General features: G+C 43.9%; 1 protein-coding gene across 1 annotated transcript in view; it reads left to right on the top strand.

Moving 5' to 3' along the window:
* LOC126106735 (luciferin sulfotransferase-like) overlaps positions 1-14,021 on the top strand; it is a 102,283-nt gene that overhangs the window by 45,398 nt on the left and 42,864 nt on the right. Inside the window, exon 4 of the mRNA XM_049913111.1 lies at positions 8,373-8,493. Coding sequence (XP_049769068.1) covers positions 8,373-8,493 — 121 coding nt within the window. The remainder of the gene's footprint in view (positions 1-8,372; positions 8,494-14,021) is intronic.

Here is a 14,021-nt window from a genome sequence, read left to right on the forward strand (position 1 = left end):
CGAAATCTACTCCACCCTTAATGGACAATTTCGGCCACATCTCGGCCACACTTCGGCGACTACATGCTCCATCAGCGATGTTGCCGAGCCATACCGCAGTTTCACCGTGTGTTGCAGAATTGTTGGCTGCAACACTACTGTGGCCACACATTGCCGTAAAATATTACCCATGAAAATTGAGATTTATGGTAAGCTTCTAAGGGACCAAACTGCTGAGGTTTTCGGTCCCTAGAATTACACACTACCGACCGAGGTTCCGCAGTGGTTAGCACACTGGACTCGCATGCGGGAGGACGACGGCTCAATCCCGCGTCCAGCCATTCTGATTTAGGTTTTCCGTGATTTCCCTGAATCGCTCCAGGCAAATGCCGGTAGGGTTCCCTTGAAAGGGCACGGCCGACTTCCTTCCCTAATCCGATGAGACCGATAACCTCGCTGTTTGGTCTCTTCCCCCAACCAACCCAGCCCAATTACACACTACTTAATCTAACTTAAAGAAATTTACGCTAAGGACAACACGCACACACCCATGTTACGTCATATATATATATATATATATATATATATATATATATATATATATATAAAACTTTATCAACTTGAATTTATCTTTTGTTAGAGCATGATTCTTTCTCTCAGGGATATTATCTTTTCTTATCACTTTTACTTACGTGCATAAGTAAATATGAAACGGGTTCTTGAAGGGCCGCTGTTATTCATGTACCAACTTTAGGTTTTAAACGTGATAACTAAAGTATAGTTGCCGTTAACTGCATTGAATGTAATTTTGTTAATTTCTATCTATTGATTGCAAAGCATGGCTCGAGAGAATTTCGATTGTTGCCGTGGAGCGGCCAAGATGAAACTTACTGAACTCATGGAATCTGATTAATTTAAAAAAAAATGAACTTTAACGTAAATTAATTATCTGTTACAGTTTATAAAGCTTCTTACAACGAAATGTCTCGCATTTACAGTTACTGATAAGACTTTGAAAAATAAATTAATACTTCGGCGCGTAATGGCCGACCAGAGGCTGCATCGGAAGATGAGCTTCCCGCAGCGCAAATTACTGAAAAAAAAATGCCTATTAAAAATAATTAGCCGCTGTGACCATTTGAGGTGACAACTATTGCAAACAAATTCATTTTGTGGAAACAATAATTAGTTTATTTTAGCAGAATACCGAATAACTTACATAAAATATGTGTAGCCGCTCAATGGCTGCCTTCCGCATCGCGAAACAAAGTGTGAGTACCATAAAATACGTCCTTCCTCCTCGGGCGTGCAATCGCGTCTGTTTTACGATCCTTTTTTATTTTCATAGCCGGCCGGAGTGGCCGTGCGGTTCTAGGCGCTACAGTCTTTAGCCGAGCTACCGCTACGGTCGCAGGTTCGAATCCTGCCTCGGGTATGGATGTGTGTGATGTCCATAGGTTATTTAGGTTTAATTAGTTCTAAGTTCTAGGCGACTGATGACCTCAGAAGTTAAGTCGCATAGTGCTCAGAGCCATTTTTATTCTCATAGACATGTTTTAAATAAAGATGCTACTTTTAAATTATCGCTACATATCAGTTGTTTCAAGAACATCAACTGTATCTTTTATACTAATTATGTTAATAAAATATTTAAGTTTTTTACAAATAATTTTTAGGTCAACCTTAGCACTTCACAGTATTGTTCAATGTTTACAACCGATAAAAATGTCAATATTTATGTGACGTACCGTCACACTTAGACCACGCGGCTACCCCACTTGGCATATTGCCCATGTAAACGCATTTTGAAGTTATGCACCGGTGAGTGCCTACCGGCAACCACATGAGCCGCCTACTTACAACTGGTGTCGAGTAAACACAGTTTCACTGTGTAAGTTGAAATTCACCCAGAGTTTCTATTTAGATTCAAATAGTACAGTTTACAGTCTTGTGAAATACACTCCTGGAAATTGAAATAAGAACACCGTGAATTCATTGTCCCAGGAAGGGGAAATTTTATTGACACATTCCTGGGGTCAGATACATCACATGATCACACTGACAGAACCACAGGCACATAGACACAGGCAACAGAGCATGCACAATGTCGGCACTAGTACAGTGTATATCCACCTTTCGCAGCAATGCAGGCTGCTATTCTCCCATGGAGACGATCGTAGAGATGCTGGATGTAGTCCTGTGCAACGGCTTGCCATGCCATTTCCACCTGGTGCCTCAGTTGGACCAGCGTTCGTGCTGGACGTGCAGACCGCGTGAGACGACGCTTCATCCAGTCCCAAACATGCTCAATGGGGGACAGATCCGGAGATCTTGCTGGCCAGGGTAGTTGACTTACACCTTCTAGAGCACGTTGGGTGGCACGGGATACATGCGGACGTGCATTGTCCTGTTGGAACAGCAAGTTCCCTTGCCGGTCTAGGAATGGTAGAACGATGGGTTCGATGACGGTTTGGATGTACCGTGCACTATTCAGTGTCCCCTCGACGATCACCAGTGGTGTACGGCCAGTGTAGGAGATCGCTCCCCACACCATGATGCCGGGTGTTGGCCCTGTGTGCCTCGGTCGTATGCAGTCCTGATTGTGGCGCTCACCTGCACGGCGCCAAACACGCATACGACCATCATTGGCACCAAGGCAGAAGCGACTCTCATCGCTGAAGACGACACGTCTCCATTCGTCCCTCCATTCACGCCTGTCGCGACACCACTGGAGGCGGGCTGCACGATGTTGGGGCGTGAGCGGATGACGGCCTAACGGTGTGCGGGACCGTAGCCCAGCTTCATGGAGACGGTTGCGAATGGTCCTCGCCGATACCCCAGGAGCAACAGTGTCCCTAATTTGCTGGGAAGTGGCGGTGCGGTCCCCTACGACACTGCGTAGGATCCTACGGTCTTGGCGTGCATCCGTGCGTCGCTGCGGTCCGGTCCCAGGTCGACGGGCACGTGCACCTTCCGCCGACCACTGGCGACAACATCGATGTACTGTGGAGACCTCACGTCCCACGTGTTGAGCAATTCGGCGGTACGTCCACCCGGCCTCCCGCATGCCCACTATACGCCCTCGCTCAAAGTCCATCAACTGCACATACGGTTCACGTCCACGCTGTCGCGGCATGCTACCAGTGTTAAAGACTGCGATGGAGCTCCGTATGCCACGGCAAACTGGCTGACACTGACGGCGGCGGTGCACAAATGCTGCGCAGCTAGCGCCATTCGACGGCCAACACCGCGGTTCCTGGTGTGTCCGCTGTGCCGTGCGTGTGATCATTGCTTGTACAGCCCTCTCGCAGTGTCCGGAGCAAGTATGGTGGGTCTGACACACCGGTGTCAATGTGTTCTTTTTTCCATTTCCAGGAGTGTAGGATGGCCAACGGGCTTGCCGCAGTGGTAACACTGGTTCCCGTCAGATTACCGATGTTAAAGAGCTGTACGTCTTGACTCACACTTGGATGGGTCACCGTCCGGGTCTGCTCAGTACTGTTTGCAGGTGGGTTGTACTCAGCCCTTGTGAAGCCAATTCAGGAGCCACTTGACTGAGAAGTAGCGGAACCGGTCACGAAAATTGACAACTGTCGGAAGAGTGGCGGGCTGACCACATGCCACTCTGTATCTGCATCCGGTGACGCCTAAGGTCTGAGGATGACATGGCGACCGGTCGGTACCCTTGGGCCTTGAAGGCCTGTTTGGACGGTGTTTGTTTTTTCGTGAAATAAGCTGATTCTTTCTCGAACACCCTGCGTTAAGCCTTTGACCGCTACAGACGCGCTCTCTCCATTCTGCGCTGAGAGCAGCTTTGTTGTGACTTCACTGCTCACCTAACGCTGCTGCCTGTGCAGAGAGATGGCTTTCCGGTCGCTACGAAATAGTCGTCCCCTGATTTTAGGAAAACTATTCAGTGAAAGAGTATGATTTTTGCACAGCTTACAGTGTGATACCTCTGCTCGATAAAGGACTGAATTTCTTTTCGTTACTCATCGCAGTTCCTGAGCGGCATCAAATTAAACAAAGCATTGCAAGAAATTGTAAAGGGAATGCAGGGATAAAAATTCAGTGCATAAACCTTATATGTAGTTGATTTTAGCCCATGCGTTTCCACTAATGAAATATAGATAGACATCGAAATTTTATTTAAAACTGAGAGCAGAACGATATCTCATTTCGTTCTTGAGCAGTTAGTTTTGAGCCGGCCGGAATGGTCAAGCGGTTCTAGGCGCTACAGTCTGGAACCGCGCGACCGCTACGGTTGCAGGTTCGAATCCTGCCTCGAGCATGGATGTGTGTGATGTCCTTAGGTTAGTTAATTTTAGGTAGCTCTAAGTTCTAGGGGACGGATGACCACAGCAGTTAAGTCCCATAGTGCTCAGAGCCGTTTGAACCATTTGTTGGTTTTGATAACCGGTGGATGGTCTCGAGCGATGTACCCATTTCCGACACTGTGCATCAGGAATCTTGTGTTCATAACAATCGTCGTATTTCATAAACGGTTCAAAATATCGAAAGGACCTTTTTTGCAAATTATATCCGCCAAAGAGGTGAGTGTGCTCTATGATAAATACTCGAACTTTTTTATTCACCGAGATATAGAAGTAACTCGTCCGCAGCAGTGAGAGGGTCGGTGGAAAGAGACGTGTAAACACGTCAATAGCGCTTAAGGAAAACCTGGAGGCCGCATTTAAAGATACATTCAGCACTTTGGGAGCGGCGCACAATGACGAGTTAACTCGTGCAGAAAACGGCCAAAAGGTTAAATAGTGTGTACTAACATCACAAGCAAACTACGCCGAAGCGCCAAAGAAAGTGGTATAGGCATGCGTATTCAAATACATAGATATGTAAGCAGGCAGAATACGGAGCTGCGGTCGGCAACGCTTACATAAAACAACAAGTGTCTGGCGCAGTTGTTAGATCGGTTACTGCTGCTCAAATGGTTCAAATGGCTCTGGGACTTAACATCTGAGGTCATCAGTCCCCTAGAACTTACAACTACTTAAACCTAACTAACCTAAGGACATCACACCCATCCATGCCAGAGGCAGGATTCGAACCTGCGACCGTAGCAGCCGCGTGGTTCCGGACTGAAGGGCCTAGAACCGCTCGGACACCGTGGCCGGCCACGGAAGTTTCGTTTCGGCACTCACCCCGCTGCAGAGTGAAAACTTCATTCTGGATCATTTCTACAAATTTGGGTCCCCATACGGTAAATAGTTTCTCACTCAAGGACCGAAAATTTAATTATAACCACCACGTATTCTAGAGTGGGTCGCGCAAGTGATTTGTAAGCAGTCTTCTTCTTAGTCTAACTGCATTTCCTAAGTGTCCTATCAGTAAACCGGTGTCCGCCACCTGCTTTATGCGCAACCGAACCTATATGATCTTTCCATTTGTATGAGTTGAACTGTTCCGACTGTGACTCAGTGATATTATAGTTATAGGACAATACGTGTTTCCGTCTTGTTGAGCCCAAAAGTTTACATTTCTGAGCATTTAAAGCAATTATCCAATCTCTGCTCCACTTTCAAGTCATATCAAGATCGGACTGAGTATTTGTGAAACCTGTTTCAGACTTTACCTACTTATAGATAGCTGTGTCGTCTCCGAAAAATTTGAGGCTACTGTATTGTCTGCAAGATGATTAATATAGAACATGAACAGCAAGTGTCCCAGCGCGCTTTCCTGGGGCACACCTGATGTTACTTCCACACTTGACGATGACTCTTCATCCAAGATAACTTGCTGAGTCCTCCCCCCCAAAAATTGCTGTATCCAGGCACAAACTGCACTTGATATCCCGTACGGTCGTACTTTTAATAATAAGCGCATACGTAATAGTCAAAAGATTTTCTGAAATCGGGAAGTACTGTATCTACCCGACATTCCTGACCCAAGGCGTTCGGTATGTCACGTGTGAGTTTGGTTTCACATAATCGATGTTTTCGAAATATATGTTTGTTGGCAAGAGAGTTGTCATTCTCGCCGGCCGCGGTGGTCTAGCGGTTCTGGCGCTGCAGTCCGGAACCGCGGGACTGCTACGGTCGCAGGTACGAATCCTGCCTCGGGCATGGGTGTGTGTGATGTCCTTAGGTTAGTTAGGGTTAAGTAGTTCTAAGTTCTAGGGGACTTATGACCTAAGATGTTGAGTCCCATAGTGCTCAGAGCCATTTGAACCATTTTTTTTGTCATTCTATTTGAGACACCTCTTTACGTTTGAGTTCAGAATGTATTATAAGATTCTGCCTCAAATTGATGTTGGTGAATCGTTTAGTGCATCACTTCTGGTACCGTTCTTATAGACTATTGTGACCTGTGCTTTCTTCTGAACACTGGACGCTGTTTCTTCCTACAGCTGTCTACGTTACATAGTAATTAGGAGAGGGGATAACTCATTCGCATAAGCAGTATATAATCAAGTATGGAGCTTTGTTCAGTCTTGGCAGTTTCAGCTGTTTCTCAACACCACTGGCACAGATATCCATATGGTTCATCTTTGCAATGTTGCAGCCTAAGCAGACACCTCAAAACGGAGCTCAGCATTTCTGTTTTTGTTTTTCTGCCGGAAATTCCAGTCTCCGACACACGCATGAGTGCCTTTGCACCAACTTTGGTGCCAGTAACAGTCTTTACATTTGACCAGAATTTCTTTGAGTTTTGTTAGAGATTCTTCAATAATATGCTGCTACAGTAGTCCTTGATAGCTTAAGGGGAGGTTTACTATCTTTGACCCGAAAAAAGCGTGTTCCTTGACAATTTTTTTGCGCGATGTATTATAGAAATCAATGTAAAATTTGGTCAAAATGTTTATTGATATTTCCTCTACAAACTGGAATTTTTTCGACCAGAATTGTCGAAGAGCAAAGGCCGAAGTGCCGTCGGAACGAAACAAAATTTCGATGTAGACCTCCACACGCGGTATGTCACAGGTCAGCCGCCTCGTCTGAAATCAAAACTGAGTTGCCGTGAGCGAAGTATACAAGATTCTTTAGGAGTTTTATCTCTCTTAAGTTATTTGGACCATAGGAAACAAAATGGAGGCCATCTGAAAAAATAGGGTTTTTTTCATCGCTTTTCCGACTTCGATGGCCAAGAAAAAGTATTCGTAGTTCATGGATCGGAATACATCTACATCTGCATGGATACTCTGCAAATCACATTTAAGTGCCTGCAAGAGGGTTCATCGAACCACCTTCACAATTCTCTATTATTCCAATCTCGTATAGCGCGCGGAAAGAATGAACACCTATATCTTTCCGTACGAGCTCTAATTTCCCTTATTATATTTTGGTGATCGTTCCTCCCTATGTAAGTCGGTGTCAATAAAATATTTTCGCATTCGGAAGAGGAAGTTGGTGATTCGAATTTCGTGAGAAGATTCCGACGCAACGAAAAACGCCTTTCTTTTAATGATGTCCATCCCATATCCTGTATCATTTCTGTGACACTCTCTCCCATATTTCGCGCTAATAAAAAACGTGGTAAAGTGGTACAACTCCTAGACAGTTTAGTTAGCTTCGTCGGAAACAAAGAATCACGCCAATCGGTTCAGTAGATTTGAGGTTACCATACCGCGCGACAAAAAAAAAAGTAATGTCGAGAAAAACGCGTTTGAAGTTTTGACTACACATAAATACGATATTATGCAACGTACGTTGAATCTACTATTCCGGATCCATAAACTAGTCCTTCCTCTTTCTTATAGAGGACGTTCTGCTCGATCTGGGCCATCCTGCGCTGCTCCAGAGCCGTTCGTACGGCCGGTGACAAGCGGTTCTCGGCCCCTTGAATCCGATGGTCGTCCGAATGCTTGGCGAACTGCGTCGAATAGAGTCCCAGGGTGACGTCCATTGTTGTCATGGTCTTCAGAATTGCTGAATACCCTTCGTTGAAGCTGCTCACTGCCAGGAAAGTCGCAATCTCCACAGTCTTCGCACCAGAATGCAAATGCTTGGGGGCTAACTTACAAACACACGCGTTCCAACTCTCATTTGAATTTTGTGTGTTTCCTCCCAAGCACCGGTAAAACAAATTGTCCTCCGAAAGAAAAAAAACTGGTGCGTGAAAAAGGCCGATTTCAGGCCGGTGCAATTTTTTTGTTCAACCGCGAATAGCAAACATTTCCTTTCCGTATTCGGAAAAACCGTTTCAGGGGTGGATTCGGAACACTTTCATGAATCCAAATATGCAATTAAAAAAAAACTGATTTTTTTAAACGAAAAGATAGCAAACTTCCTCTTAATGAACTGTCCGTGGCAGGAAAATGCTTCTCTTGCAGCATCTTCCTGTCCCTAGCCCAACCCTTTGTTTTACATCTGTTGAGTCGTAGTCTCAGTTCCTGTGACCCACCACGTTTTACACACTGTGTCCGCTGCATGTTTCAGATAGTGTACGTGATGAGAAACCTGAAGGACATGATAGTGTCCTACTACCACCACTACCAGCTGTGGGGTGAGTGCCTCCTCGCCCTGGACGAGTTTGCTGAGTGCTTCATGGAAGACATACGTAAGTGACGAGCTTCCGATTGTGAACTGACAACCTGTACGATCGTTTCGGTTCGTTATCGAAGAATCCCGTTGTGGACGATGCACAAAAGCGCCCAGGTAGCCGGGAACAATTGAAACTTTATTACTGCGGATAAAGTACACAACAATGTTAGCAGCTGAAACAGCTTCTGAGTAAAGATAGTCCTGATCTAACACAGGTTCTCCGAAACAAGGTAACAGTCCTTGAATCTACATGGGACGAACACTGTCAGCCATTATGGAGAATAATGGTTCTCGAATCTACAGGCAAGTGCACTGTCGGTCATTATCAAGGATAAGCGTTCGTGAATCTACAGGGAAGTAACACTGTCTGCCACTTTTGAAAATAACGTTTCCTGAATCTGCAAGCAAGGTACACTCTTTGACATAAAACTCGACCGGCGGCCGGCCGCTGCAGAGGCTACGTCCGCGCTGATCGCCACGTGGGACAAATAAACTGGCCACCTCGCTAATTCTCTAAGTCCGGCTATCTGCACAATCTGGCAACACTGTAGACTGCGGCACTTCCTGGAGGAAGTCTTGTCCCATATAAGAGAACCCACACACTGTTTACGCCCGTGGTATAGCGGTACCGTGCGTTGTTCCTGTCTACAATGTTTGTGGATCGAAACTAATTGGCGCAAAAATTTTTTATAGCCTCTTCCAAGTGAATGCTGAAGACGTGAATGTAATGGTAATGCAGATTCAATCTGTTTCACTTTTTATCACACCGATAACAAACTTTTATCCAGTAGCCATTTTGCGGCAGATTTCTTGCAGAGTGTCCTCCTCTGGACGCCGCATGCGGCAAAGCTCCAGGATCCACTTGCTGGCTACCGGCAGCGGCCGTGGCGACAGCAGCGGCGCTGCACTCCCCCGTTCTTTATCGAAAGCGCCTGCTACCACTCATCGCTTTTGATAATTTAAGACCCTTTATTATTATTAAATGTTGCTCCATAGAAGATTTCTACGATTTCCATTCCCGTTCGAAAGCCACACATACTGACGCCCTGATTACTAGATGGGTACTGTATTACATTAGTCGACAAGAGCTGCGTATGGTCCGAAATTAATTTTATAGACTTAGACGAAATTAAACCACCTCACTACATTCGATAAATTTATAAATGCTTCATACCTCTTTCTTTTACTTTCAAAGTCAATTATTTGTGCAACTTTTGGCCGATATTCGGATGTTTTCGTCAAGCCAGAGTGAGCGTCTGTGGTGTAAAGTGTATTATAGTTTTTGTTTCATTCCTTATGGTAAGTTTATGCGATAAACTATGTGAATACCTTCGAATGCATGCTCTGTAGATGTGCAGGAACACTGCATATTTGGAGTTCCATGTATGGATCCATGAAGTATTTAACGTTGGTCGGGAGTGATAGTTAAGGTCATCAGATATAAACCGGAAAAAGTTATCGATTTTGAGGTTTCATAGAATGGAAAGGAATTGCTAACGCCAGTGTCAGCAAATGCCTACAGTTAAATGCTATTGCAAAATTTACAACCTCCTGACATGTTAGACCCATATGACGAACAGAGCTCAAATTCGAATCGTTGACAGAAGGTTTGAATCTTTTCAGAAACTATTTTGCAGTGAAGCACCTTGGCATTTGCAAAGCAGACATCTATGATATTAACATAATTTACTAAGTCGACATTGCAAGAGGATTTATGTGTAAAGGCATTCTTCAGATTTAGAAGTTTGCAACCCCATTAGTTAAAATGGAAAATAAAACGTTTCGTTCTGCGGCCTTCACCGAGGTTGGAACTGCCATTTCATATAGCACCAGCATCGCAACGCATAATGGAATCGCTGAGCTAACGACACACTGGCGGCAAGAGGCGGACTATAGTCATTGCGATGTTGCCTGAGCCTCAAAACGCAACATTTAACACACAACACAGGTGTTACTTATGTGAAGAATGCCGTTCTTGGAGTCCAGAAATTACATATACTTTCTAAGTGTCTCATCTTACAGTGGGTTATATCGCATGAGCCTTCGATGTGAAAAACGAATTCCAAGTGAATTTAGCGACGTAATGCCGGGCTACACCCGGAAGTAAATGCACTCTCACAGTGTTGACAAATACTTGCTAAGACGCTGCCAATTCTCAGCTCTCTTACGAGACAGCTCTTATAGCGAAATGCTTGTCATGATTGTCCGATACGGTTCTTCAGAGGGGAGACGCGCGCGCACGTTTGGTTTTTATGCGGCGTTCTCCCCTGATAGTTTCTGACGTCGCCTTGTGGGCTATGTATACATCTGAGGCATTCAATTATCATTAATCCAGAATGAATTAAGTTTCAGCTTCCGGCGTGGAAGAAGGCTGTTGACGCCGACATTATATCATTAAATGCAGGGAAAGCAAAACGGATGATTCAGTGTTTCTCATTCAGCATAAAGCATGTGAGATAATTCTCCGTAGCGTTCATAATCATCTCAAAATACAAACGAAGTAAAAATACATCGAAAGCTTATTTTAATTGAATACAATGTAAGATATCAAACACTTTGCACCTCGATGTCGAATGTGTCCACGTGCAGTCTTTTGCAGCATACATGTATAATGTCATGATTACCACCAGAATGAAGAAATATGTTAGTATGGATGGAAGCAAGAAGAGAAGCATCAACAAATATTCGATTCCACATGGCATTCATTTAATTTGAGATTTAAGAAGAGGTAAAGCGGGATATTCCTTTCGCTAACACGAAAGATATGCCGCACATATGGACAACGAGGAGGTCTGTGTCTTCATACGTTTCCTCCTTGAAATGTGTATGCTCTATTGTATACTAAGTAGCCTGATCATGGTTTCCGTGATGTTATCCTCTTGTTTGGCCCCTAAACGATGAACAGATTCCAAATGCATGTCTCTGCATGAAAGTAGTTGTTCGAACCCTTCCCGAGTTATTTTTTGTGTATTTGCTTGGAATTCATGATGCAGACCGCTGTGCCTCCTCCCCCCCCCCCCCCCCACCCTCGAGGGTTAGGTCACCAAACTAAACCGTTTTTTATGCACTGGCATAATTTATTCAGACAGCATCAACACAAGACATCAAACAAAGCCTTCCATTTGCAGATGCAACAAACTAACCAGCATCTGACCCAAGGGTAATTCACGGTCATGGTCCGAAATTAGCAGCTCTCTGCTACTATAGCATAGTCTGTACTACATTTTTGATTTCGCAGCACCAGTTTATCCGGTAACACTGTTAAATCAACAGGAGTAGTTGCAGAGTTGTGCCAGCGTATCTGACCTCCTATTGACATCTTCACGTATCTCACTTCTCCTGAAGCGTTGACCACGAGATGTCGAAGTAAATGAGTGTATCCTGCATCACGTAACATTCATTATTCCCTTTTCTCATAGCCACTCTCCATGTGCATCGATACCAAATAGGGATGTGAAAACTCTTGCGAGTGAGAGACTGACAATAATAATAGTAACAAGAACAAGCAAGTAATGAATGAAGTTTATTTCAATGCAGAACGAGAATAGCTGTAAAATAAAAATCTATAAAAATAGGTTGATCGTTGAGCTGGCACATCTTCTTAGCATTTTGTTACTGAATTTGGTTCTGGATGTTTGCAGAGAAAAAGGAAAATTCGGCACTTCTCGCTAGCGTAATATAATGTGAACCAGCAACTACCCTTTCCTTAGAACACGACTCAAGCAGGTCCCCAAGTAGCTACCGAGGCACTGCTGCTTTCCGCTCCCTGACACTGTTCTGATGACGGTTAATGTAGATAGTTCTGATTATGAAATACAGAACATATTGCAGATTAGTTTCTAGGATCGTAATATTAAATTTGCATTGTAGATGGCACTTAAACGTGACGACTACCCAGATGACTCATCAGTATAAAAAGACAATATTATGACAATTTAGCAGTATTACTTAACATGAATTCTGAAATTGGGTGACTGACCGCGAAGTTGCTAAACGCCGTCAAGAATATACGAAGTCCCAATCACACTAATAATATGAAGATCGTTTTCGACAGCTCGCCACTTTCACATTGGTATCTCCACCCCATTCCAGACAGCCCTCGGTGGAGCTGCACCAAGTTGCTGATGTAACTGAAGGCCTTCAAACCGACAACAGAGCACACATTGAAAAATACAAGAGAATTCTCTTGCAGCGTAAGTTTATCTTAACTAAACCTCAAATGATTGTCCTATTCAGAAAAAGTAAAATGTTACACTATTGACGTCAAACGGACATTATCTACGTTCTGTCTTGTGTCCTACTTATCTATATTATCAGGTGTACTATCAAAATGATTAGATATCATGGATGCTAATGTAAAGCGCTGATACCAGATGGTGGGTTCACAACAATATTGATGCAAAAAAATAAAACACAAGTTCGCAAAAGTTCAGTTGTGCATTTTCGAACGTTTTCACCTCCAGATCTACTATAGATAACGCATACTAACAAACTTGGTCATTGTCCCTGTAATTTTTTGCCCTCTTATTTCAGAACGAGTTGATGAACAAAGTAAAATTCGTGACTCTCATAGATGCTTCGAATCTGTTCAGTAATTGTATCAGTAATTTTGATGTGACTTAAGATTAGCGAGGTCTACGATCATGCCAACTCCTGCTAGTTTGCTAGGACACACATATGACAGGTAGCACCTGATTTAAAACTTACAGAAAGGAATCGATAAGACACATCTTTCGCAGCAAACCTCGAACTGCTTTCGGAGGCCACTACCGTTTTATAAAGTCACTACTTTACAACTATGATGCAAAGGAATTCCTGCATAAACTCTCTCATTGCCATAATCGCGGCTGCAGTAGATAACTGACAACTCACAACGTGAAGGATTAGACAAGGGATAGATCCTGCATGAAATGACCTTGTACTCACAAAATATTACTAACTCAATAAGATATCATCAGAGGGAATATTCACAGTATTTCATACAGATGACAAGAAAATACCAGGCGAATTTAGCAGGATAAATCAGTCCCACAGCTGCAAATCATTGTTATGCCAACAGGGTTGCCAAAGGATTCCTACAACATTGCAGTCTGGACCACGCTGACAGCAAGAGGAATGTGTTTTCGTAGCCTAAGCTTTTCATGATAGGATCCAGACATCCAATCTATCGCGAGAGAGTCTGGTCTCCAAATTTTAGATATGTGGTGTGGCCATGTGCCTACAATTTAGTAGTGACCCTCTGACTGTTATTCTCATTTATGTGATTCGGATGACGAGAAAGCTCTACCATGGATTATCTATACGTCTACTGAAAGCAAGCGACATAACATAATAGCAGGAAGCCTGTCATGTACTTTCAGATAAGGTTTCCTGAGCGTCAGATATATATGACATTAGCATCCTTACCCCATCAAACAGGATTTCTTGTTATTGAATTTTACATACATTTTACTTCTGAAGGCCTCAGGTTTCTTGCTTCCCACACAGCAAACAATGGCTACCACTCTCGCTGTCGCATGTCATAACCTAATTCCTTCAGTATCA

The sequence above is a fragment of the Schistocerca cancellata genome, chromosome 10 (genome assembly GCF_023864275.1).
Source record: "Schistocerca cancellata isolate TAMUIC-IGC-003103 chromosome 10, iqSchCanc2.1, whole genome shotgun sequence".
Classification (NCBI taxonomy): Eukaryota; Metazoa; Arthropoda; class Insecta; order Orthoptera; family Acrididae; genus Schistocerca; species Schistocerca cancellata.